Source organism: Haemorhous mexicanus, chromosome 2 (assembly GCF_027477595.1).
Source record: "Haemorhous mexicanus isolate bHaeMex1 chromosome 2, bHaeMex1.pri, whole genome shotgun sequence".
NCBI lineage: Eukaryota > Metazoa > Chordata > Aves > Passeriformes > Fringillidae > Haemorhous > Haemorhous mexicanus.
This window is the reverse complement of record NC_082342.1, coordinates 92,938,931-92,964,479: the sequence shown is the minus strand read 5'-3', so window position 1 is coordinate 92,964,479 and position 25,549 is coordinate 92,938,931. Positions and strand designations below refer to the sequence as shown.

Below are 25,549 nucleotides of genomic sequence, written 5' to 3'. Positions count from 1 at the left end.
ATTCCATCTTGGTGATGATGGTCAGACCTACCATAACACCTGACACTGCAGGAAACTGATACCAATTTCTGTCCCTGTGGCTCCTGGAAAAGACAAACAGTGTGGGCACCAATTGTTTACTGGGAAGTTTGGAAACATAAAATAACTCCAACAGCACCAAACCCTGCCCCTCAATTATGCCTCTCTTTAATACTGAGTAGTCCTTAGCAAAGGCCCAAGTCTGAAAAAATAAAGGACATACTACTCCTATTTCCACAAACTTCTTAGCTCTTAATGGAAGCTTTCTTATTGATTTCAATAACTTTATTCATATGGGATGAATCCTTACATGTTTGACTCTAATGAGACTCCTCCAAACCTTGAAGTTAAGCATTAAAGCCCAGATCCTTGTGGGTATTTACGTGTTTAATTATTTTCCTGTATCAGAACTAGCCCATGAAGACACGTTCCAAATTCTTGGTTATAAAGGCATGACAGTTCCTAGATATTTCTTTCTGCCACAGGCAGCCTGCCAGCTGGGAAGCTTCTTTGCCTCAAAACTTCAAGAATACCGTGTGTCAGTCTGGCATGGGGAATTGGTCACTAAATTAAGATCACGCAATACATAGAGGCACAATGTTTTCTTTTGGTGATATAAACTCCTGGAATGCACTATAGCACTGCAAAAACCCCACATCTCCCTTCTGTGTTACGCCCTCTGTCTTTATGCCAGTGGTTTTTAATCCCACACAAAAACAAAAAACCACTGAACAAATTTTCTAAAAATAATTTTAAAAAGGCGACTACTTTGATAGGGTTTCTGACTTCAGTGGGTGTTAATTGTGCATGTCAATCTTTTTCATATTCAGCCTGACAGTTGTTTCTTCTAAGCACAGTTGCTTTTTGTTCTCTTGATTTACAGCAGAGGATTTGAATGTGTCTCCTTTCCTTTTTGACTCTTTAAACACATTGCTTAATTCCATCAACAGAGGTCACTGCAGCTCCTTTCCTCTTCGGTGAAAGTGTTCCTCTTCCAGCAGATAAAACATAATTAATGCCGTCATCTAGCAAAAGTTTAGTTTATCCATTATGTTAGAGACAGAAAAATTACTAAAGGAAAATTTGCACATAGTGGAAGGCTAAAGCCCAACAAAATCCAAACAAACTAAAACAAAACCCCACCAATAACAACAACAATAATAATAAAATGAGCTCATTTGAGCTTTGAAACTTAACCTCATTCATGCAAACTTGTTTATATGAAGTTTTGTCCTTGGTCACTACAGCTATCCTTCCTTGCATTACCCAGGAACAAGACATGTAAATCTGATCTTGGCACAAGCTGTTCAATCTGCTCTGCAGCTCTTGGTAAAGCAGTATCAGGCATTTCTACACTATGGAAAAATAAGAAAAAAGCTCCTTTAAATTGCTAAGACTTTTTTCAGCAGTCATCACTTTTATTTGAATCTGTCTGCATACTTATGAAAATGATGAGGAATGATTTTGGAATATTTATCATTAAGCAGAGTTCAAGCCAAAGGGTCCATCTGAAGCTGCAGTAATGTGAGCCTTGCAATTTTGTATCACTAAAGGCATTGCAGCTGACAGAGCCAAACCCACTTGCAGAAAGAGTCTTTTAGAAATTAAGAGAATATGGGAGTTGCACACAGTAAGACACTGTTAAAGATCTATGTATATGTATATCTACATATATATATATGTATATCTATATCTGTGTATATGTGCTCTATGTGTACATAGAGAAATAGCTTAATTTATTGAGGAGCAAAAGAAGATTTGTCTCAAAGATCAAGCAGTCATAATTCCTTTCTTTGAAAGGATGCTTTTCTTTCATGGGTGCCAAAAGGATCAGGTCAGTGGAACACTAATTCAGGCACAGTAAGCTGCATTCATATGTTCACCACTAAGGTGTCTAAGCAGTCACTGGAGTCAGTGGAGGCAGAACTGTTTATCAGGTGGTGACCAAGGTAGCCATCCACATGTTCAGTCTATTTATGCCCTAAATGCCTTTGGCTGCCTCTAGCAGATCCCCATCAATTTCAGCCCCAGGGGTTCTGTCCAGCTGCCCTAAAGGTGCCCAAAGGGGCCACTCTAAGCTCTGGCTGCTGATCCAGGGAGCAAAGAGCTTTTGTGGTTCCTCTACCAAATGTAGCCAAAGATGGCTTGTGGCATAGGTATATGCCTTAGCCCTGAGTGTCTTTAGCCCTAAGAGATTTGTCCTAGTTCTAACACCTAGGCCAAACATCTCCAGCTTCCCACCTTATCAGAAGAAAGGGAAGAGGAGCAGCTTCCAAGGGTTTCTGTTCCATTTTCCAAGAGAAAAGTCTGTTTGCCGCAGTATATTCACTTCCTACCCTGTCACCAGATTTTGGAACTAAGCAAAACATGCAGAACATACATAATTTTTTGAAAGGAGCAACAGTGAATGTACAAGGGAAAAATGAGTGGTAAATTATTTTTTTTACATTACTTATATATTTTGTACATGATTCTTAAGAATGGCAAAATTTTATGACATGTTTTAGGACATTGGGTGTTTGTAAGCAGCAAGTCCTCATGTCTGGCTTGAAGCAGTGCACAAACAATTTCTGTGTGAATTGTTTCCTTTTTTGTCGTGTGAGATGAATGAAAAGCTTCAGCCTGTTCTTTTGTTCCGTTCTGTAGGTTTCAGTCATCTGAAAAGCAAAGGGAAGTAAAGATAGACTTGGAGTCAAGGAGCCAAAGTCTCGTTTTTTAATTTTTTTTTTTTTACTTTCATCCCTTATCACTGCTGGTGATTCATTAGAGCAAGGAGCAAATGGTCCTAGGCTTAGTACCAAATAATGACTCTAAAAACTGGGACAGGTGCCAGCAGTTTAACTTCAAGCATCTTTTATGATAATTTTATATTTAGCAGAATGGGTTACTGATGAGAAAGCATTGAGCAGATGTCTGATAATCTGACCTGTGTTTGCACATGTAAAAGGGATGTTGCAGTTGACTAATACCTGTGCCCATAGCTCACTGTGGCTATTCTTGACAGATCCTTCTTTTTTTCTATGTTTCTCCCACAAGGATGGTTGAAAAATAAGTAGGCTCTGATGTTCAGTTTGGATGTCTACTCCTGTACACTGCTGGTGTGGCTGGAAATCTGCCCTGCAAAGAAAACTCTGAAAATCAGAACTTGACATTGTTTTCTTCAGTCCATGTCATTTTTCTTATGATTGAAAGGTAGTAAAATTTTTCCATAAGGATGGGTGGACTAGAAATAAACAAGAATCAATATAAGCTTTTGAAATTTAACACCTGTTAAACCAAAGAAGGAAAGAATTGTGATTAACTCTGAGACAGATTCTCAAAATGAAATTAACTAGGCAACTTAGCTCAATAGACTTCAGTCATTTTAACTGGTTCTGAATATTACCCATAAATCTAATATCTTTAATTTTAAGGTTCTTAAGTATAGTGAGTTTGGCGAAATGGTAAATGTAATTGTCCTACCTAAAAAGCAAACAAAATATAGAGATAAGGTAATCTACTTTTCCACTCTCAGTGGAAAAGAAGATTACCTTTTGTGTTTTATGCACATATGTAAATAGAAAATTTTAAAAAGATTACATATGAAAAAAGGAAGCCTGAAAATATTTGTTGCTATTTTCCAGTCACCGTCGGGCTTTTAAATAGTTTCCACTCATATATGACAATAAAATGTGAGGGTTTGGGATGTAAGTTTTTGGGCTGCAGAAAAACACCTTGAAAGTGTTGGTTCTCAAAACTGACACACCAGCAAGAAAATAAGGAACATTTCACAATTGTTTCATCTTCTGTTACTTATAAGTTGTGTTTTGCATCCACAGCCATTTGATGGTTTCTCCTACAGATAACACTGGTCCTCTTTCTTTGACTACCTCTCTCATAAATATGAATTTTATCCTTCTCACACTAAACATGATCATTATAAGCCTCTCCAGTCTTAAACTCTGACCTACTTTCCTGAATCTCATATAGCTTCCCTCTGCTGCTCTGAGCACACCTGAACTTGTCATTTAAGCCAGTGTACTTCCTTGGCACACACAGAGCACTAAATCAGTCCACCCAGAACTCCCACCAGGACATTTGCTATTTTCCTTCTGCCACAGCATCTTCTCTCTGGTTTCAATAGACACATGCCTGCTCCATGCCCTGGGGTTTTGAGCTGTGCTACAAGGGGAGATGCCTCCCCCAGCCCCTGGTTCTGCATCCTTTGCCAGTGTCCTCCTCTGGTTTGACTCAGAAACTCTTTTGGGTCTTTCACAGCATCCTTCCCTATCCTGCTTGCTGGCATTATCCTGTGAGCAGCAGTTTTCCTTGTGGGTGCCGTACAGCTGGCAGCAGCCCTGACTGCTCTGGGGTGGGCACCGCTGTCCCTTGAAGAGAGACCACAGCAATGCCTTCTTCCAGTGCACCCTGCTAACTTGGATGTAACATCCATCACAATGTGGATGCTCCCTGCACAAGCTGCTATCTTGTCCTGATTGCTGCCACTCCACTTGCTGGTGCATCCTTCTTGCTGAGTTCTCTAAGGGGGAGATTCTTCTTTTACTGCACATTCTTACTTGCCAGGGATATTAATTGAAAAGCAATATCTGCAGCAAGAGCAACAAGATCTAACAGTTAATTACACTGCACAATAAACACGAAAGTACTGCCAGCTCCTCACAACATATCACTGACCTCAATAAATCCCTCCCTTTTTCTGCAATATTCCATTTGAACATTGTTGCTTTTGCTCCTAAAATATGTTCTCATTATGATTGTTCTTGTCTTATTTTTCTCATTGATTAACAAGTTTTGTTCAGGTGTGAGGTGGTTTAGGCTGGGATATAGTTAATTTTCTTCATAGTAACTCATATGGGCCTGTATTTTTGATTTGTGCTGGAAACAGTGTTGATAACAGGATGTTTTTGTTATTGCTGAGCTGTGCTTACACAGAGTTCTGTGTACACAGAACACAGACCTGTTCTGCCTCTCACCCTACCCCACCAATGAACAGGCTGGGGGTGCCAAGACAGCTGCCCAGGTGACCAGAGGGATATCCCACACTGTGTGGTGTCATGCTCAGCAACAAAGCCGGGGAAATAGGAAGGAAGGGGAGGACAGTCAGAGTGATGGTGCTTGCCTTCACAAGTCACTGTTATGTGTGTGGGAGCCTGGTTTTCCTGGAGATGTCTGAACCCCTGCCTGTCCATTGGAAGTGGTGAATGAATTTCTTGTTTTCTTTTGCTTGTGTGTGTGTGTGTGTGACTTTTGCTTTACTTACTAAACTGCATTTATCTCAACCCACAAGGTTTTCCTCCACTTCTCTCCCCCATCCCACCAGTGGGGAGGGAAGGAGTGACTGCATGGGGTTGAGTTGTAAGCTGGGCTTGAACCACCACATTACCACATTATCTCCTGTTTTCTCTACTGTGAGAGGTAAAGGCCATTAATTATTATTCCTTCCTGAAACTCACCTGTCCTGCCAAGGAAACAGTCTTAATTTTCTGAGCTCTTATTTCCTCTCTGGATTTTGAATAATATTCTTCACCTTCTGGGCATGGGTTTCCTGTGCCAGTTTACCTTAAATAAGCGTGGAATTTAAATTCCTGAGTAAATAGCACTCTACCAGCCTTAAAAAAAAAATAAATAAAAGAAAGAGGTCTTGAATTAACTCACCTTTGTAAATTATCAGCACAAGGTTCCTGGATGTGACCCAGGTTCAAGAGCTTAAGAATGCCCACACACTGGATTTAAATTCACGCCCTAAACCATTTCAGCTTTCTTTATGGTGAGGCCTGAAAGCCTATAGACATGGATTAAGTTACTTGTAATAAGATATTGCTGTAGTTATTGCTATTTAAAATACAAGTAATGTGCTTCTTTCAGGAGAGCTGTTTTGTCCACAAGAAATAACTATGAAAAAAAAATAAAATGTGCAACATTATATTTTGGAACATATTTTATATAGGCATCTGCAGCATTGCTTCTTGGCTGATGGCCAGCAAAGCCATTAACAGCAACTAATGGCACAGAAGGAAATTTTCTTCCAGTACTATTTACTAATTGCTAGGAATGAAAACTAAAAATAGACTTTACAAGTTTAGGAGCTAGACTGAAAAATCTGAGAGCGCTCTATTAACTTCTAGCTTCTCTACAGCTTTACACTCTCTGAAGTTCTGGGTCACTGATTTCACCAACAAGAAGATTAGGAATGAAGCAAAGGAAGGAGATTTTACTCCATTTATGCACTAATTCTCTTAGTATTTTATTATTTTTCTTTAGTCCTAATATAAGGCCATAATTAGAAACTGAATATTTTGCTCCCTACTTCTGATGGTCAGTTATGCACTGCTCCACAACTTGTACAATATTTAAGGAATTTAGGAGTCAATTTTAGGAGTCAAATATACACTGGCCAAAATGCACAGACTCCTCTTTTTCATGATGTATGCCTAGTCCCTTCCCACGGCATTCCTGACATCCCATTAATCCTTGTCTCACAGAGTTTGTCTCTGTCCAGTTCCCCCAGACAATTCGTTGATTAAATCTTCTTAAAGACGAAATGCTGAATTTGCAGCTCACAGTAATTCCTCCATTAGAGCTGTCTCTCGTGAGCCTCCCTTGGAAGATGAGACACTACCCCTTCCTCATCTTTCTTTCAGATTTCCTCAGCTGTTCTGTCCCCAGGGATTGCCAGCAGTTCCTATCCCCCACCAGCCAATTTCGGAGATCCTAATCCCCCACAACTCTGCGATGCAGAACCTGGTTTCACGCCTCTGTTGCCCTACTCCATGCACCTCTGTGGCCTAAGACCACATCATATGGGTCTAATTTTGCCCTCAATTAAATATCATGTGGCAACTGTGTGGCTCACAGTGCAATTTAAGACCTGAGTTTGTATAATAACTCATTCCCTTAATATCATGTTTTAATTTAGATTTATGATATGTCAATATAACTTACTGTAGGACTCAGATCTCGTGCAAGGCTTTTGTTTGAAAAAATCTGTGGAGCACTTCCTCCTTTGGTGGAGCTGGGTTTATTTGTTGATTTTCAGGTACAGAACTGTATTTCATTGCTAATTCAGTATCGGTACAGAAGAAAAATCCTACCCTGTTTTAATAATGTACCACTGTTTTCATAAAAGGAAGTCATTTAATTTCTCTGGCACAATAAGGAAATACAAACAAAACTCAAGTTTCATAAAGCTTTCTTCAGTTTCAGTGCAGATGATTCATTATAACCTGCTAAGCATACAAAGAGCTGCAAACACGAGAAAATGGGGAAAAGGGCTTGTAGGGCTCTCTTACTCCCGCAGTGCTTTTCAAGTTTGTTAGTTTAGATCCTACTTGTCCTGAATCAGAAAGCCTTTGTAAGAAATGTGAAATCAGAACTTACAGGAATAGGTTCTTTTATGGACCAGGACATACAAGCAATAGTGGCAATATAAAAAAGAGGAACGTGCAAGTAGCACGGCTATCTCTGACTCTTAGAGTAGCATTTACAGACCTTGAGTTGGGCAGCTAAGCAAGGTCTGAGTGGAGGAGACAGGAGGAAACTTGACAAAAACGTGACTGAACTTGGTACATTTCTGAACCATAGATTTGACTTCAGTGCAGCTGTAAGGGTGGGTTTATGGACATTTGGATTCATCCCTTTGGATAAAATCAGCTCAGCTACAGTGCTGAGACACAGAAGACAGTGGCAATGCTGCTTCTATTTTACAGAAAGGAACTTTTTCAGAGAAACTAGGTGTCTGGGACTTGACTAAAATTACTAAAGACCATACTTCTTGCTTCTCCTGATGCTAGGGAAACCCACCACTGAGAGTGGAGCATGGGCACCTAGAGCCACTTGAAAGGGAGCTCCATAGAAAGGCCGGGAGTTCAAGTGGTGTAGTGCACATCCCTCTGGTTATTTCTGCTTTCTTTTGGAGAAAATCTTCCCTGTACAACATATAGGAGACAAACACAGGGCCTTTCTTTCCTGCTACACAGCAGGCTACAGGATTAGGCTCCCTCTACCTTTAATCCCAGTTTCTTGCTTCCCGTCTGCATAGCTGGTCCAGGTGGAAAAGGGTGCATGCATTTGGGCACACAAGGTGGGAGTGGGGAATGGAGAAGTCAGATACTTCACAAAGAAGCCTCCCACTTGCTGAATCACAAAAAATACTGTGTATGTTCTTGCCATTCCATGCTTACAAATAAAATTCTGATGGCACTCCTGCCTGAAAACTCCTCTGGAACTGGACATACAAGGATGCTTCCTTTATTCATCCAAAACAACTGTAGGTGAGCAATAGGAGCCTACATATTAAAATTGATTTAAGTAGCTGAAGCCATGGATCATCACAGTAGATGACTTTGCACACTTTTGCAGAGCCAAAACCTGAGTTACCAAGAGGTTCCCAAGTGCTTAAAATGTTCACTGAAAATTCTTTTGACTTAAGGTCTTGCTTAGGCATCTTCTGTGACATTTACATGCCCTAAAAAATGCCTCTCTGTTTTTAATTCTTTCCCAGAATGCAGCTGATTCTGATCTGAAATCAAAAGCTCTATGCAAGTTGAGGTAATCAATCTGTGCATTCAGATGTCAGAGAAGCCTTTAGATATTTCTGGATGCAGACCATAGTATGAAACAAAGGCAGTGTCAGCTTCCACCCACAGCACTTCATGCACTCAACTACTGCTAAATCCACGTCCAAACCCCTACAAATATCACGTTCTTCTCTTTTCTGCAGTGTTTTGTTGGAAAGAAAGCTTGATATTAGCACATAAGAATTTGAGTCTTCTCTGAGCCACTAAGTACCTTAATACAACTCTTGAAAGTAATACGAGAGCAAGCACACTGGTCCCCAGAGGAAAATCATAGCTTGGTTCATATAAAAGCTTTGTTATTTCTTTTGAAGCAGTACACCAGGGGCCCTAGAGATGCAAATACTGATGATCTCTGCTCCTCATATAACTAATGGCCTGGCTGGTGCCATTGTTTCTGTTTCTTCTTCTGATTCATACTCCTCCACTTCTCTGACAGTGAAGCGAGCCTTTGGCATTGGAGCTGGCTTGTGTGCCCTGGTGGAACGATGAGGCCTGATTGAATTTCCTCTGCGAGCTGGCAGGTTGGATGGAGCAGCTCGTCTGCCCAGGTGTCCCATTGGAATCAGCTCCTGGCCCTGCTTTGCTTCCAGTGGCCGTGGTCGGGGCTGGGACCTCGATGTTAATGGCAAGGCAGCATCAGAGCCACTCTTATGCTGATCTAAAGATAAACAAACAAATAATTCCTTTTTTTAAAGAAGAGAAGAGAGAAATGCCATGGTATTGGAAAGGAGAGATAAAGGGTATTCAATACAATACCTTGGAACTGAAGCATTTTAAATAATTACTATAGAATAAGGAAGCAGTCAAGAGCTAAAAATAGCCCTAATTTTTAATTTTCATCTCAAGGCTGATGTTTAAAAGATTTTCTTTACCTCATCTCAGCCCTGAAACTCCACAATATGAGCACACTCACCTACCTTTTGGTGTCTCACAGAGCTGCCCAATGCCTTCACTGCAAGGACGAAGGGCAAGAGTGAAATGCAAGAGTGTTCCTTTATGTAATTGAGATTTTCCTCAAATTTCACATGTGTACCTAGTACCATGGTTTAAAAGCATTTTTAAACCTACAGCACAAAACAAAAACGTGATAAAGGATAAAATTCTGGTCCATCAAAAATCAAGTTTGTCAGTGACCTGTGACTAACAAGTGGGAAGAGAACAGTTTCATCTGAAACCAGGGGTGCTTTGATTACTTTGGGTGTGTCAGATCTGCTCCTACCAGCTTGCTTTGCCACAAGCACATTGTAAAAATTTCCCTGCAAGAGGCCAATAACTGGCATTCTCATCCTGCTGAGTTTATAGAATATGCTTCTTTACTTTCCTAAAGCCACTTGTAGTCTAACTACACAGTAGGAAAGTAGTTAATGCAAGAAACAACTCCTAACACTCTAAGCTAGGAGGGTCTGGGATACAAAGACAAAGGTCTATGAACAGTAAAATTAGTCCAAATCCTGCTACAATTAAAGTACACATGTATTGACTATGGTTACAGTTTCAAAATTTAAGAAATTATTGCAGATCCATACCTATTAAATTATTTTAAGCTAATGTTTATTTCACAGGTGGCACAGTAAAGCACTGCTGCTCATAGGCCACATGGACATACTACACCCCAAGCAGGATAGGATTTCTCAGATTTCCAGGGCTTCTACTCAGCCCTTTGGGAGCATCACTGCTACAAATTATAAATGATACATACTGCCAAATAAATAATTCATAAAATCATAGACTGGTTAGGGTTGGAAGGGACCTTTAAGATCCCTTACTTCTGCCCTCCTTCCATGAACAGGGAACCTTCCACTAGACCAGACTGGTCAGCCCAATCCACTTGCTCATGAACACCTTCAGGGATGGCGAGTCCATAATTTGTCTGGGCAACGACAACATCTCTGGCCAATTCATTTATATGAGTGGCAGAAAGAGCTGATAAGTGACTTAAGGATCTATTTAAGGTTATTTCTGAGCTTTATTTACTAAAATTTCTGCACATGCTAATATATAAGACCTAACTCAAGCTTGCTGGAAGATGTTTTTTCCAGAAGATCTTCCAGACATAGACAGAAGAGATGACATTTATCTCTGAAAATGCATGTGTGCATATATGAGGTTGTCACTCTAATTCCCTACATACTGAGTATTTATCTTCTTACTTTCCCAGTGCAATTCATCTCATCCCAACAGTTTATGAGAGGACTTTAGCGTGGCTTTTTCCTGCTGAAGACACTTAAAGTGGTGTTAATGCTACACAATGTCCCTAAGGTGGGGCCAGAGGCTGGACCAAAAAGTTTACTTATTTGGAGAGATTACAATACAGGCTTAAATTCAGGCCTATCTAATAGAAAAAAAAGTACTTGCATTCACTGCTTCAGGATTTAGGTCTCTTCCCACTAAAATAATATGCCTACCTCCTACAGCAGCATTTGGTTCCTCCAAAGTGTCTGCAGTGCTTTTAGATCTGAGACTGCTCTGTGCAATACTTTAACTCTTTTAGAAAGACACATATCTCCTGTGATGATATCCTGATAAACAGGACAAAAAAAAAAAAAATCCCCTTGAGTAACATTTATTTTCTTCCCTGAGTAGATCCTTTGGGTTTCCATTTTGCTGTCATCATGTGTGGATGGCCATACGGGACTTTGAATGGAGTGTTTAGAGCAGGAACCAAAGCCAGTGAAAGGAAGAAACTTGAGAAATCCAGGGAGGAAGAAGTGCAGGAAAATACAGGGAAAGGAGGATAAAAAGGGCCAGTCAGTACATATGCCCAGTAAGGTCCTGCACTTGAACAACATAGTCTATCTTGCTTTTTCATTTGACTATGATTCTGACTGCATTCATCTATCAGCAGCTCCCCATACTGTGTGCTTGTGTCAGGGGGGGGGCCTGAGTGCCAGCAGATGGAGGGACTGGGGTGCATGTGTCAGTGCAAAATTGCTGGCAACCATCAAGCCAGAGTAGCCATTAAGTAGGAAAGTGGCTTGGGAACTGCCTCTTGGATCAACCATAAGCCAGGAACAAAGACTGAGGAAGGCAGAAGGTCTGCAGGTTGAGTACTGGAGGGAGCAGGAGGTCCAGAGCAGTGGCTGAAGAGACCCTGGGATCTGTAGCTGGTGACTAGTAAGGCCATAATGTGGACTGGACACCAAAGAGACAGGCTTGCATGTGTGTGTCCCAGCGTGTGAGGCAAGAGGAGACCAGGGGATTCAGGAAGTTGCTCCAGGGAAGACTGGCAGCCCAAGGCCAGCTACTGGAGGGTCTTACAATACATGAGGTAGAGTGTAAGACCAAGTCTCTGTGCATGTCTGTAGGTCTGTGTACAAGCAGCTGCTAGGGGGCTGTGTCCCCTAGTGTCAAGTGCCACCAAATGTGCAGATAGAATGTTCAGGGCCAGCTACTGAGCAGAGCATGTATGTCAGGCCAGCTACTGAAGATTCAGATAGCATGTATGTATTTATAATTTTTCCCTAACAGTCTATCAGTCTCATCAGCCAGAGAGGGAACAAGGATGAGGCCATTGGTGCTGTTAGCATTTGTGTGAGCCCTGTGCCATGTCTGTGCTGCTCTCTGTGTCTGGCTGTGTGTACACAGGCACTGAATTTTGGTCTGGGGCTGCCTGTTGGGAATACCTGCTCAGTCTTGGTAAATGCAGGACCTGGGGGCATGGAGCTCCATCAGTCTCACCTGGGCTGGCTACAGGTTCAGCAAGTCATAATAATTTTGCATACAGTTCTGTCTGTGGGGCTGCAGGAAATGGCTAATTTGTGTTCTTGAGCTTGGCCAGGTGGAACTGCAGGGATCACAGGAATATATGTTCAAGAGGGAAAAAGAGAAAAGCAGGAGGTGCTGGAACAAAACAGAAACTGCTGCAGTAATGACCATATAAACAAAATAGATAAAACAGAAAGGAGAGAGGGGTGTAACTCACTTAAAGAGGCTGTAGACTTCCATGGGACTGTGCCTGTAGTACTATTAAATCTACCAAACAACTGGCCAAGTTTCTTTTGCTACTACAGTAGGATACAGAGTAAAGCACTTCCATTACCTGTAAAAGTAACATGCCTGGCTTTTCTTCTAGTGGGCTGGCGTGGACCCTGAGGCAAGGAGAGGTAGCGTATTTCATTGGTGGTAACCTGTGTAGGAGACAGAAGTGTGTCCAGTGCCTGTGATTGCCTCCACTTGGCACTTACTTTGTGAAACAGTAAAGAGTTATGGCAATATGCTGCACCTTTACAGCCAAATTTTGATAGGCATGAATAAGATCAATGCTTGGTTAGGATGGTTGAACTCAACATCAGCTCCAGTGAGAATGTCTGTCTGATATGACAGCCAAAGGGTTTTTACCGTCGCCAGAGAAAAACATGTTCCTCTAAGGTTCACCTTTCTTATTTCAGGTGAAAAATTTGAATACAACTAATCCATCCAACAAGAACTTATTTCTCTTCCTTAACCATGATTATCTCAGCTATAAATGTCTGTGCTGTTCAATGCCTCCCTTCAGTCAGACAAATCTCTTACTGATTGAGAACCCAAATCATCAACGTGCCAGAGGCTTTGCATCAGGCCTTTTTTGATCACACTATACTTTGCACATGCAAAAATCAATGCAAGTTACATTATTTTACTACACACAGCCAGAGTAGCTGATTTCTGACCAATGTATAGAGGCGGGACACGAAAACTTTGCTGCTTACATACTAAGTGAAGCTCTTTCTTCATAAGCGCTGCATGAACACACCAGGGAAATATCCATTTTAATTACAATGAAGAGCACATTAAAACTAGTGTTTTTCCATATTTACAGAGAAGCAGAGGCATTTTTACATAAATGGTAGATGGATAACAGGTACCGGTCTACCCCAAGGCAAGCTGTTTCCCTTCCTGCAACTTTGCCTCAGGCTGTGTTCCCGACGGATGAGGATTTCTTGAGCTTGTTTCTCACTTGTCTCAGTAGGAAGATTGTGCCTGTTGTATGCTGGTGCCTGAAACAAAAGATGCAGCCAGCTCATTCCCAGTGCATTTGCAATGTTAATCAGCCCGATCAACCACAGGGCCAGGGGACATCTGCCTCAGCTTGGTCACTGACCCAACACAGATTGCTTTGGTATCACGTGGCAAAATGCAGTAGCACACAAATCTCACTGCTGCAGAGCAATATGGGAGGAAGCTGAACACAGCTGTAAGTCTCAGGCCTCAAGGGCTGTGTTTCGATGCCATTTTTATGGACTCTTACCTGCTCAAAGTGCAGGTATATAAAATATACCTACCTAAGAAGGTTTATCATCTCTGGGCTTGTCCTGTCTTTGTCATCTCTTTTTTCATCTCATCAAGTGTAGCTGGGAGCTATAGATATGAGTCAGGTCCCAAGAAAGATAACTGGTTAACTCAGTTCTGAGCTTTGGTACTAACATGGAGTAAGCTGGAGCAAGCTTCAGATTCACTCAGGAACAAAAAATGTATCTCCAGAATGAGATGCACAACTGAGTTTCCTTTCCATATTTGGACAAACTACAAATTAATATTACCCTTAAACCAAGCATCAATTAAGACAAGCTTTTTAGTTTATCACACACACCTAGTTAAATGAAGGAAATAATTATTTGCCTTAGAGAAAAATTCACTGAAGTTTATAATCCCTCTTAAGAAGTAGAATCTCATCTCAGTTTCATTCGCAAGGGTCCCTGTAAAACTTGTCTGGGGAGCAAGAGCTTTTCAGAGCTGAAAAGGAGTATTAGAAGTGGCATTACTTTCCATCCAATCTTTCATTTCCAAAAGCACACAATTCTCAATACTACATGGGAAATGACTAGCACAAATACTCATTACTGCAAGTGATTTTGAAGAGAGAGAGTTCATTTCAGTAAGCTAAAAGATAACTATATATGCAAATTGTTGCTGGTAAGATAAGAAATTAATATCATAAGGATAATTAGCCATGGCAAATCAAACAACGTTAGGAATGAATAACATATTAATAATGCCACATTTAAATGAGCAGGCCCTAGCATTTTCTAGTACATGTGTGTTACATGAGTTAGCCTTGTTTATCGGCATAATTTCAAGGTTACTGTAATGTATTCTCTCCCACTCATTGCTGTGGGCGAGCTCTCAATTGTCTATTCAGTGCCCGAGACTGGATTAAGCTGATACCATACCCTGGGTCACTACATCAGGGTCACTACAAATTTCCGCAAAACAAATCCCTGCTGAGGTATTACCACACCTCTTTTACGGGGAAACAAACCACCTAAATGTGTAAAATGAAGCTCGGAGGACGTGGAAATTTTTTTCCTTTGTTTTTTTTTTTCTCTTGCGGTGCGGGTAAATGCCGCTCCCACGCAGGGCTGCGCGGTGTTTGCCCGCCCGCCCCCGCAGCGGAGTTTCGCTGCTGCTGCTGCTGCCGGAGCCCTGCCAGGGCCGGGCTGTGCTCCCGGGAGCCCCGGCAAGGCGGCTTCCCGGACAGACAGCCGAGCGGCGAGGGAAGCCTGACCTCTACAGCTCAGTCACGGATTTTGCCCGGCTTTTCTCGCTGCCTTCAGCGTGAAAAGCTGATGGGGAAAAAAAAAAAAAAAAAAAAAAAAAAAAAAAAAAAAAAAAAAAGGCGCAAACCCAGCTTATTCCACCCCGATCCGTGCCCAAGAAGCCCGGGGCTCTTCCCTCCCTGCCCTCCCCGCAGGTGCCCCGGGGCCGCGGTACGGGGCGGGCAAACGAGGGCTGCGGGTCCGCGAACAGCGCGGCCGCGGCGGCTCGGCTCGGCTCGGCTCGGCTCACACACCCTCTGTCGCACTTGGTACAGGTTGTGTGCCAGGACATCTCTCATGGCCTCCACTTCTGCCGGGGACAGCCTGTGTGCTCGCTGGTTCCTGCCGCTCCTGTAAATAAAAGGGGAAATTAAATATGATATTAATGAGCTGATTAAATACTAATCCCATTAAATAATGCACGGACTATTTTTAGTGTTAGAACAGAAGGCTATGTAGAGCCTTTCAGTGTTCAGCAACACCTGCAAATCATCCAAAGATGAATTTAAAAAGGTCATATTTTGTTCTTTCATTGGTTTTATCCGTACAGTGGGTAAGTCAAATTGGGCCCTAAGCCCTCATACAACTGGCAGCAGAAACTCTTCTTTCTTAAACCTCCAGAAGGAAGTTCCTATTTAAGGATTAGATTAGTCCATAACCAGCTCAGGAAAGCACTGCAAGTTTCCTCCTCTGTCTGAACAAAAACCTCAGCATGGTCTAGCAGTCTGGGCCTTGCCATCTTACTGTTTTTTACTCCTTTGAGAAAGTGAAGAAAATCCTTAAGAGCAAAGGAGTATATTAATTATGAAGTCTGAGAGACCTGCCCTGTGGCAAGGAGAACATATAGAGTTTCCTTGCTACTCAACCTGTTTCTCCATTTGAAATTACAGAACAACCTAAAAGATAATCATCTTTGTGTCTTTAAAATCTTTGACAAGCCCACAGTCACTTGTAGCTGCCTGGCTTTTTCACTAGCAAAACAGTGGAGGAGGGCTGCTGTAAAATGTTATCAGGTTTCACTACATCAGTCAATGACTGTGAGAGTTAGTGTTCAGATGAATTCCCAGGAAAAGAAAGGGTAATAGATAGTGATCATCCAGGATGAATCAGTCTGTCTTGTTGTTTCTGAATTTTTCCTTTCTCCATTTTGCTTTCTTGCCTCTTAAAAAAAAAAAAAAAGAAAAGAAAAAGTGATTGCAAGTGGTGTTTTTCAGCTAAGTGATGTCCTTAAAGTTGTCTGTAAATTGTGCAATTAAAAAATCAATTATGATCTATGTACAGTATTGCCAGAGTTTTGTGTACATCTATCTCACACTTCCTCTAAAATAAATTTAAAATTTTAATGGCAAAGGACAATGGATTCAAGCTAAACTGTGATTATGATGTAAACTAGTTTAACAATATTACTATTGTTTTGTTCTATTATGTTTTCTTCTATAATCTACCATGAACATCTTGAAAGCTTGTAGGACCAACATGAGCTGCCTGGATTCTATATTTTACTGCCTCTTGCCATAAAGTAGACAGTGATCCCTGGTGCCCTGGCCCCTGTCCAAAGCCCCTGGAATATAAGAATTAATTCCTGATATATTTCAAGGTTTTGGAATGTGTTTTCATTCTGCTACCAGACTAAAACAGAGACCTGACTTTTTTTCTGTGAAATTAAGACGGAAATTAGCAACAGGTTAAGGTGTAGTATTAGAGCTAGGACTGGGACAAGCAGCAGGGTAAGGACCTCACTGAAGCATGAGTGACCCATCAGTCTGCCACTGAGGTGCTGGTAAGTAAGTGTGACAGAAAAGGGCTGCCTTTCTGGATTTGACCAGAAATCTTATCTTGTCCCTGATAAATCCTTCCCATCAAATGTATAATTGACATTCATCAATTCTCAACAACTGCAATAACAACAAAGTTATTTATTTACCATTAGGGAAAAAAGACCTTCACCATCACCAAATTCCTGGGCTGAGTGGGTGGGAGCATTGGTTGGTTGGTTGGTTCCTTTTTCCCTTGCTTTCAGCTCTCAGAGGTACACTGAGAGGATCTGGGGATGCTACCAGTTTTTCAAGCTTGGGTGCACTGCACCTTTACTCCCTACTGGGTGTGGTGTGTCTCAGACTGGGGCACAGCCCATGAGTGCTGCCCTCCACACAGGGAAACCAGACTCCTTGCTGCCAGCAGCCCCTATCTGATGTCCCTTTGGACAACAGGGAGACCCTAGGTACACCTGGGGAAACACACACAAGCACAAACCCTGGGGAAACACACACAAGCACAAACCCTGGGGACTGTCATCAAGTATTGGCCTCTAAAATACAGGCTTGGCTCATTTGTGTAATGCAAATGGAACTGGAAGTTGCTGCAGGTGGCTTTGATATCACAGGGAAGAACTGCCTCCCTGCTCTGTGCTTCACTGAATGTGTCCACAGGGTCTTTATACCTAACAGCTGGGAATAAACAGGAGAAAGCATCTAAACAGGGAAAAACTTGACTCCACAGGGGAGATTATGAGATTATCTCTACTTTTCCAGCTCATACCTCCACATGCCAGCACAGAAGTATCCAGTTCTAAGTAGTCTCAAATCTTATTATTTTGCTCTTAAAGTGAATTAAATAGAGTAAATAAAACTGCTTGAGCCTCAGTTGGGCTGGGGTAGCAAGAGAAAAAGTAGCATGAAGATAATCTGTATTGTTCTGGAGCACAAATAAAACACATTATTCTTTTCATGGGATTGGAAATTACCCTACCCAACTGATAACAATGCACATACATGGTAATAAGGAACAGATTGCTTTCACATTTTGCAGTACTTTAAGAAAGAGCTTTCAAAACACCCCAAATATGTACAATATGTTACCAAACCCATAAAGCAATCCTTATTGAAACTATTTCTTTGTTCTTATTGAATCTTCCAACATGTCACAACAAAGAACAGCACATGATATATATTTGTGAAGAAAAAGGTTATGTTATGATATGCCATGAAAACTGTCTCTCTGTAATGACTGCCATGACATTATTTCTTTCTTCCTTAGATATGGAGATACTTGATATTTGATACATTGATACTTGCACAATCTGTGTAATTTTTTTTTTATATTATATCTACAATTTTGAACTTTGTAAATTTTCTATTAATCTTCACTTTTCCTGTGAATGAATAATATTATTGGGACACAACTTTCTCATAACTGTACCACCACAAATGACAATACAACAGTTGGTTCTGATCTGTACTGTATTGATATATTCCAAGATTTACCAAAGTCAATATTGCAGCAATATGAAGCCAGCATTAAGTAAACTCAGTACCAAACCATCTTTCTCTCTAATGGTCATATTTCTCACAAAAACCAGCTGTAAACCCACAGTTTTGATAATATCTCTAGACTCCACTTTTGCCATTTCCATCCTTATTTATAAGGCTTATATTTTCCAAAATATCATAACCTAATGCTCTGCTTTAATTCCATTTTGGATTCTTTGTTGCACAATCCATGGGCAAATTTTCTCCCTCCACACTGAAAATACTTACTGTAAATTGGACACCCACTCCACCTGCAGGAATCACACCAGCATGAATGCAATTCTCTAATGCACAGCATTGGAGATCTGCTTTGACTCTTATAAAGTAAATTTCCTTGTGTGTATAAAGGGTGAAAAAACTGATCAGAAGTGTGAGCAAGAGTTTTCTCACTACTCTGGCACTGCTAAAATTGATTTACATGCCATACATTGGAATTTTATTTCAAATCTCCTCTTGTTCACGGCCAGAGTTTTGTATCTTCACTGAAGACAGGGACTTTGGGTACATGCTGAATCAATGATAGCAATCAGACAATTTATAAATACATTTAGAAACCTTTTACACAGGTTCATTTAATTGCTGTGGGGAAAGACAGCTGTATTGGCTCAGACCAAAGATCTACCAACTAGCTCAATATCCTGTCTCCTGCAGTCCTCAACAGCAGACACTTATCAATGAACAGAGGTGAGGAAACGTGTATTTTCCTAGAACACTCTCACAGCCTGCAAGATCATAATGGTTTTGAGCCACAGGCTGTTTTTCTGAAGTTGACACTTCATTTTTAAAAAGGCTTTCTCATCAGAGGATGATGCACAGCAAAATTCAATTATAGCCAGGGTAGAGATGGCAAAAAATTAGTCCATCATATCAGCTGTTTATTAAAGGATATTTTTCAATCTAAATTCTCAGCTCAGGAGAAAATTTCTGAACTAAGCTGGAGCAATTTGTCTTATTTTCTCATTCCCTCAGGAAAAGAACAGGGATGTGGTTTGATTGCCATGGATTGTCTATCAACCTTGCACATTTTCTCTTGGCTCAGAATGGTTAAGGGATTACAGCAGACAGAAAGGAGCCTGACATACATGCAGTTTTTTTTAATATCATCCATTCAGCAAAGAATAATTTGGAGAGAAAAGGGCTAGGTCTTACCCTGCATGCTGACATCAGTACAAGAAAGCATATTGATCTTGACATGATTAAGCCAGCGTTTCAAGCAAGATTTTAATTTAATATCCAGTTGATATTTGAATTTTCTGTTATTGGGAGTGATCATCATTCAAAAAAGGTAATATGCTGGACCCTACCAGGAGCTGCTGCAGAATGGAGAGTGGTTTAAGGATGCAACAGGAAAGAGCAGGAAATAGCAGCAACAGCAGCAAGAACCCAGGAAAGAAATTCTGGAGGGAAGTGCCTGCAGCAGTCCCTGTGCTCCGGACAGTGTGTTGCAAGGCAAGGATAAATACATGCATATCAATAACAGTATGCAGGATGGAAGATTTGTGCAACTTTTCTCCTAGAGGGTTGTTCCCTCAGTTCCCTCTGGAGATCCCACCTGTTTTGTCCCCTGGTCTGTCTGATGCTGAGTTAGTTTGATAGAACCATAGAATGCCTTGCATCTGGTTCCAAACCCCCCACAATGAGCAAGGGACATCCTCAGCTCCGTCAGGTTGCTCAGAGCCACATCACACCAGACTTTGAATGTTTCCTGGGATGAGGCATCTGCCACCTCCTAGAGCAACCTGTTCCAGAGTTTCACCACCCTCATCATAAAAAAATTCTTGTACCTAGTCTGAACCTACCTTCTCCTAGTCCTACTGCTACTAAAAAGCTATCCCTATCTTTTTTGTAAGCCTTCTTCAAGTACTGAAAAGCTGCAAACAAGAGCCTTTTCTGTCTCCTTGGAGAGGTGCTTAAGCCTTCTGATCATCTTTGTGGCACTCCTCTGGACCCACTCTAATAGATCCCTGCGCTGAGGACCCCAGAGCTGGATTCAGCACTGTAGGATCTCACAATGGCAGAGTAGCAGGGGAGAATCTCCTCCCCCAGCCTGCTGGCCATGCTACTTCTGATGCAGGATGTGGTTGTCTTTCTGGGCTGTGAGTGCACATTGACAGTTTATGTCCAGCATCTCTGCCACAAGTATCCTCAAGTCATTCTTGGCAGGCTGCTCTCAGTGTTTAATTCACAAATTTGTTTGTTTTGGAAATAACAAAATATGGCAAGGTGGTTTGAGGGATTGCAAACTGGACCAGCAAAAATTGCAAATGCTACAAAGAAATCTGCTCTCAGCAAAAATTCATGATTGGGACAATGGAGTCAGGACCTAATGTATGCTAAGCCATCCTGCAGGGATGGCAGGGACCTGGCAGGGATTAACAAAACCCACTGGCGAGGTAAGTGATAAGTGCATCTGTCTTGAGCCACTACTGTGATTTAAAGCAACCAGAGTGGCTTCTGTACGTGACTCATGATTCCTCTTCAGGACTGCCCATCATGGAAAAGAAACAGGAAATGTCTGTGATTTCAATTTTCACTCTCTGAGCAAAGTGCAATTATGATGAACACCAAATTGCACCTTCTCTTTTCACAACTGTCTTCTTTTTTCTTACATTTCAATTAAGTCATGGAATACCTTTGGTACTTCCTCAATTTTGTTCCTGTCCTCCTGTCCCTACTCTGCAGAGGGTCAGGAGGTTCGTACTCACTGTAAAGAAGTAGTGGATGGATTTGAAATTTTCATGCCACTCTCAGCCATCTCGATGGCCAATTTTATCTCCATCTTTTTGTACAACGACACAAGGCTGGATTTGGGCTGGTGTTCCCGAATTAAAATTTTCTTCAAATACTTATTATCAAACTTCTTAAATCTGCAAAAGAGATACCAAAATCAGAGTGTAGAAAAGGAAGTATGTTTTCATTGCTGTACTACAAGCCGATCTTCATTCAAATGCATATATCTACAATTCAGTGGTGGAAACTGAATACAAATTAGAGGCACCTGTGGACTCCTGAAGGCCTGGTGAGCAGAGACCTTTAGGGGGATATTTGGCATAGTCTACTGGTCCACAGAGATTGCAGAGCCCGCTAGACAAAAGAAAGAAACAAGCTGCAATCAGAGCAAAAAAGAGGACTGCGTGTATGTTTGCATATTACACTGCCACATTTGTCAGAAAAGAATACGGCCAGTCTCCATGCTTTTGTACAAATGTTGCATTATAGAAGGACATAACAGCAGCAGCTGCTCTTACTGTAATCCTGGCCTATTCAGCCAGCCACCAATGAGGCTCTAAGTGGCCCAGCAGTTACAGTAGTTAGGGCCCATTACATTGCTGATAATTTTGAATCCTGACAATTAGAGCAGAGAAAATACATTTCTTTGTATTCTGAATAACAGAGAAATTGAAAGGACCCCAAAATACTATGTGCTTGCATGCTGCAGATTGTAAAATATTGCTAATGTGTGGCATAATTTGAATGTGAATGTGTGTGGGTGCCTTGGAACAGGTACATGCTTTCAGGCAGACATTTAGCAGAACAACAGCAGATCTTCAGCAGAGCAACAGTTCTGTTTCTTTCAAAGGAGCAGTTTACCACAGCAAGGTAAGGTAAGGTACTCCACGATGCTGGGAAAAGCACTACAGGGTTTGTATCTTTTTTTCCTTAGCAAAGGCCTTTTTTTATTCATTAATAACAGAGGAAGGTACACAAATATTTGCACGGGGATTACAGCTCTTTATGTTTTTCTGTGTAATAAAAAGCCTCCTAGATTTTCATTGCTTAGGTAATTAATTCTGTATGCAACTTTAAAGCTGCATACAAAAGTTTAGGGAATACTTTTTAATAAAATCTTCCTATATTAAATGTCCTCAGACACAGTGTGTTTTTTGAAGCTGTCCATGAACCAAAACACTATATTTATGACTAGTTCAGGGGAAGTTCTCTTTTCAGAGCTATCAGGGAGATATGGAACAAATGGATGGCATTTACTGAGAGATATGTGTAAATGCAGCTATATAAATGGATTTACTGCTCCAACAGAGATTTGTTCAGTTTGTTGACTGCACAGACAGTGGTGTGGTCCCAGCAGATGGATGTCCTAAAGCTATCTCTGTACTTAGAACCAAGAAACATTTTAGATTCTGGGTATGTCCTAGTACATTATATCATTACTTCCCAATGGGACAAGAATTGGATGCAAACTAGTCATCTTCTTCCCCCTCTGATTTCTGGTTTCCATAGGGAAGCACTTGCCACATGACCCAGCAGACACCCTTGGCTGGATTACTGGAGTCCAATGCTGAAAGGTCAGACAGGATTCCAGCATGGAAGCCTAGGCATAACTAGGGATAACTTTTAGCCCACGGCATCACAGTAAGATGTTTGGGGAAAGAAAAATCAGTCTTTTCCCTACTTGCCTTCACATGCTGCAGTGGTGGCCAACATGTCCACAGGACTCCCTTAGGGAAAAGGTGAAGGGAACAGGAGATCTATCTCTTCTGGGCAGAGTTTGGAAGACCTACAAAGCTTCACAAACCACCTTACCCTGCTTGTGGAAGGGACAATGCAGGTCCTGCATTTCTGAGTAAAGACTAGCTCTGCTCATGCTACTGGCTGTTTAAATTCAAACACTCCCTGAATGCAAAGACCTGTAAGGACAGGTGACTAATTATTACTACTACCAGCAATGGATCCGTTTTGCTGTGGAGGCTCACAGCAAAAGCCAGCAAAGCACTGAGACCATGTGTAGCTTATGTTCTAAATCCAGAGTTAAAGAAGCATTTCCTGGGATCTCAGATTTATACCAAGGCTATGCACAGGCTGATGTCTGCAGCATGAGTTCCCATGCTATGTTTTTCTTTCTGAAGGCTTATTTTTTCTGCTTGTGCAGATCCAATTTAACAGGCAATGTATGAGCATTGCACTCTCAAGAGTTAATGGTTACTCAGGAGTTCTGTGTCTAAAAAGAGATACAGCACATGACCCCAGCATTTTGATTTCCTCTTCTATTTACCTACTATATTTTACCTGATAGATAGGTTATTTTATTATATTAGACTGCAATGAGAGATACTTACTTATCTCTTAGCTGATAATGACTCCAATGTCCACATATGTCTTCAATACCAGCCTTCAAGTGATCCATCAGCTACAGAAAAAAACATGGAAACATTTTAAGTGGCCATTATGAAATGTTACCACAAATATGCACTTATTGATATGATTTTGAATTTTTTTTTTTTTATTGGAGCATGTAAGTTAATTCTGAAAGCACTTACTTTTATCTAAAATCAAGGCAAAGATGCCACTGTGGCAGCTTGGCTGCAGTGGCAGTGTTTCAATGGAGGCAAAAAATTGCTGGGTCCTTTTGGTCTACTGAACCCAAAATATATATTCTTGGCTCTGTTTCCCCTCCAGGTTTCCCCTCCTCACATGTGGCCTTCCTGGGAGAGGCACAAGGCCATGTACCAACACTTTCACCTTGACAGGTAAATTCTCTGAGGATTTTGCAGAATGACATGAGACTGGGCACTGCTACCTTCTATTACTTTCAGACCTTTTTTCTGCTTGTACAGCACTATTGAGACAGAAAAAGGCCAATTCTTACAGACACATTGTCATAAGGAGTGCTTTAAATGCAAGTTTTCTTCAAGGTTAAGTGTAAAGGTTCAGATAGTAAGAATAAAATTCACTTTAAATTCAAAATCAGTTCAGATGTTCTAATTTTGCTAATATCTCTTCAGCTTACATCTGTGTGTGTGTTTCATTTTAAGACACAGTGTTTCTGTTGATTTCAAATGTATTCCCTATTGTGAAATGAAAAAAACGTACATAGGTTTTCTGTAATGTTAAATCAGATTGAACAACTTCCTGTTATTTTATGTAACAGTAATTTGGGAACTGAAGTAAATGTTTGAGAGGATAAAAGATCACTACTCAGAATAAATTGAAACTAAGTTTGCAGTTCAATGGTTCAACTCAGTTCAATAAATCTGGATTAAAGCCTTTAAAACTTCAGTGTCTGGATCTGGTCAAAAGATGACAACAAGTGTTTTTGACTAATCTAGCTAGGAAGGATGACAAGTGCTTTGGCAAACATTACCTTTCTGTCCTCCCATGGTAAAAGTACCAATAAATAAGGGACCTAATACATTTTTACACTTGTGGATGATAGTGTAATATGATACCAAATATGAATATAAATAAAATGCAAGATCTTAGCAAATCATGCCTAAATTACCTCCATACATTCTTAAAAGCATTGAGCATCCAAATGCACCAAATGCCAGGTTTCCAAGTTCCTCCCCCTTTCCAGGTCTTTTACAATACCTGTTCTTTTCTTTTTGGGTTACTGATACAAAAAACTTACTCGCACATGAATTTCTTCATTGATAGATTCCTTTTTGTTAGTCTTTTTAACATCCAGATATCTGACCAATGGTCCAATTGTGATTCCCTGCATTTGGAATAATGAGTTGAATTGTTAATTACCTTTTAGGCAAAAGTGGAAAGAAAGCAAAAGGGGATAATTTTAATCAGTTAGGAAAGCTGTGTCTTAGCACAGAAATGAACCATTATTTGTATGGAGAGCTACAGAAGAGAATTTAAAATCAAAAACTTTTTTAAAAGGGAGTAATTTAAAGAGATTCTATTTATTGGCATATTCTAATAATGGAAAGTAACTGACTCATTGGCAATCATCTTCAAAAGAGGGTTCATTTGAAAAAAATAATATTTTTGTGAGGTCTTGAAGTCTTAAAACCATTTACTTCAACATTTTCAGAATTAAATATTCCTAAGCACCTTACTTATCACAAGTGCATAGTGCCCCATTGGCACCCTAGAGGATCTGAGACCTTGGTATTGGAAAATGCAAAATATGGAATGCAGAGTTCTCTAGAAGTTTCAGTTATTCCAGGTACAGCAGTAAGCAAAGTGGAATAACTCAAATATCTAAAGTAAACACCCATACTTACAAATGTGACTTATTCACTTTATTTTTTTTTAATATTCTTTGACAAAGGATTTAAAAATATTTGTATTTGGTCTCCAAGACAGACAAAGATAAAAGTATAAAATTCAAAATCTGTCACAGAACAGACATACTGTTTTCTGGTCACTTTGCAATACATCA

General features: G+C 40.7%; 1 protein-coding gene across 1 annotated transcript in view; it reads right to left on the bottom strand.

Moving 5' to 3' along the window:
- Nucleotides 1–7,132: 7,132 nt before the first annotated feature.
- Nucleotides 7,133–25,549, bottom strand: part of SLC9A4 (solute carrier family 9 member A4) — a 32,627-nt gene continuing 14,210 nt past the window's right edge. Inside the window, exons 6-12 of the mRNA XM_059839561.1 lie at nt 24,785–24,871; nt 23,493–23,563; nt 21,123–21,284; nt 15,364–15,460; nt 13,439–13,570; nt 12,634–12,721; nt 7,133–9,252 (exon numbers count right to left, since the gene is read on the bottom strand). Coding sequence (XP_059695544.1) covers nt 8,954–9,252; nt 12,634–12,721; nt 13,439–13,570; nt 15,364–15,460; nt 21,123–21,284; nt 23,493–23,563; nt 24,785–24,871 — 936 coding nt within the window. The 3' untranslated portion in view covers nt 7,133–8,953. The remainder of the gene's footprint in view (nt 9,253–12,633; nt 12,722–13,438; nt 13,571–15,363; nt 15,461–21,122; nt 21,285–23,492; nt 23,564–24,784; nt 24,872–25,549) is intronic.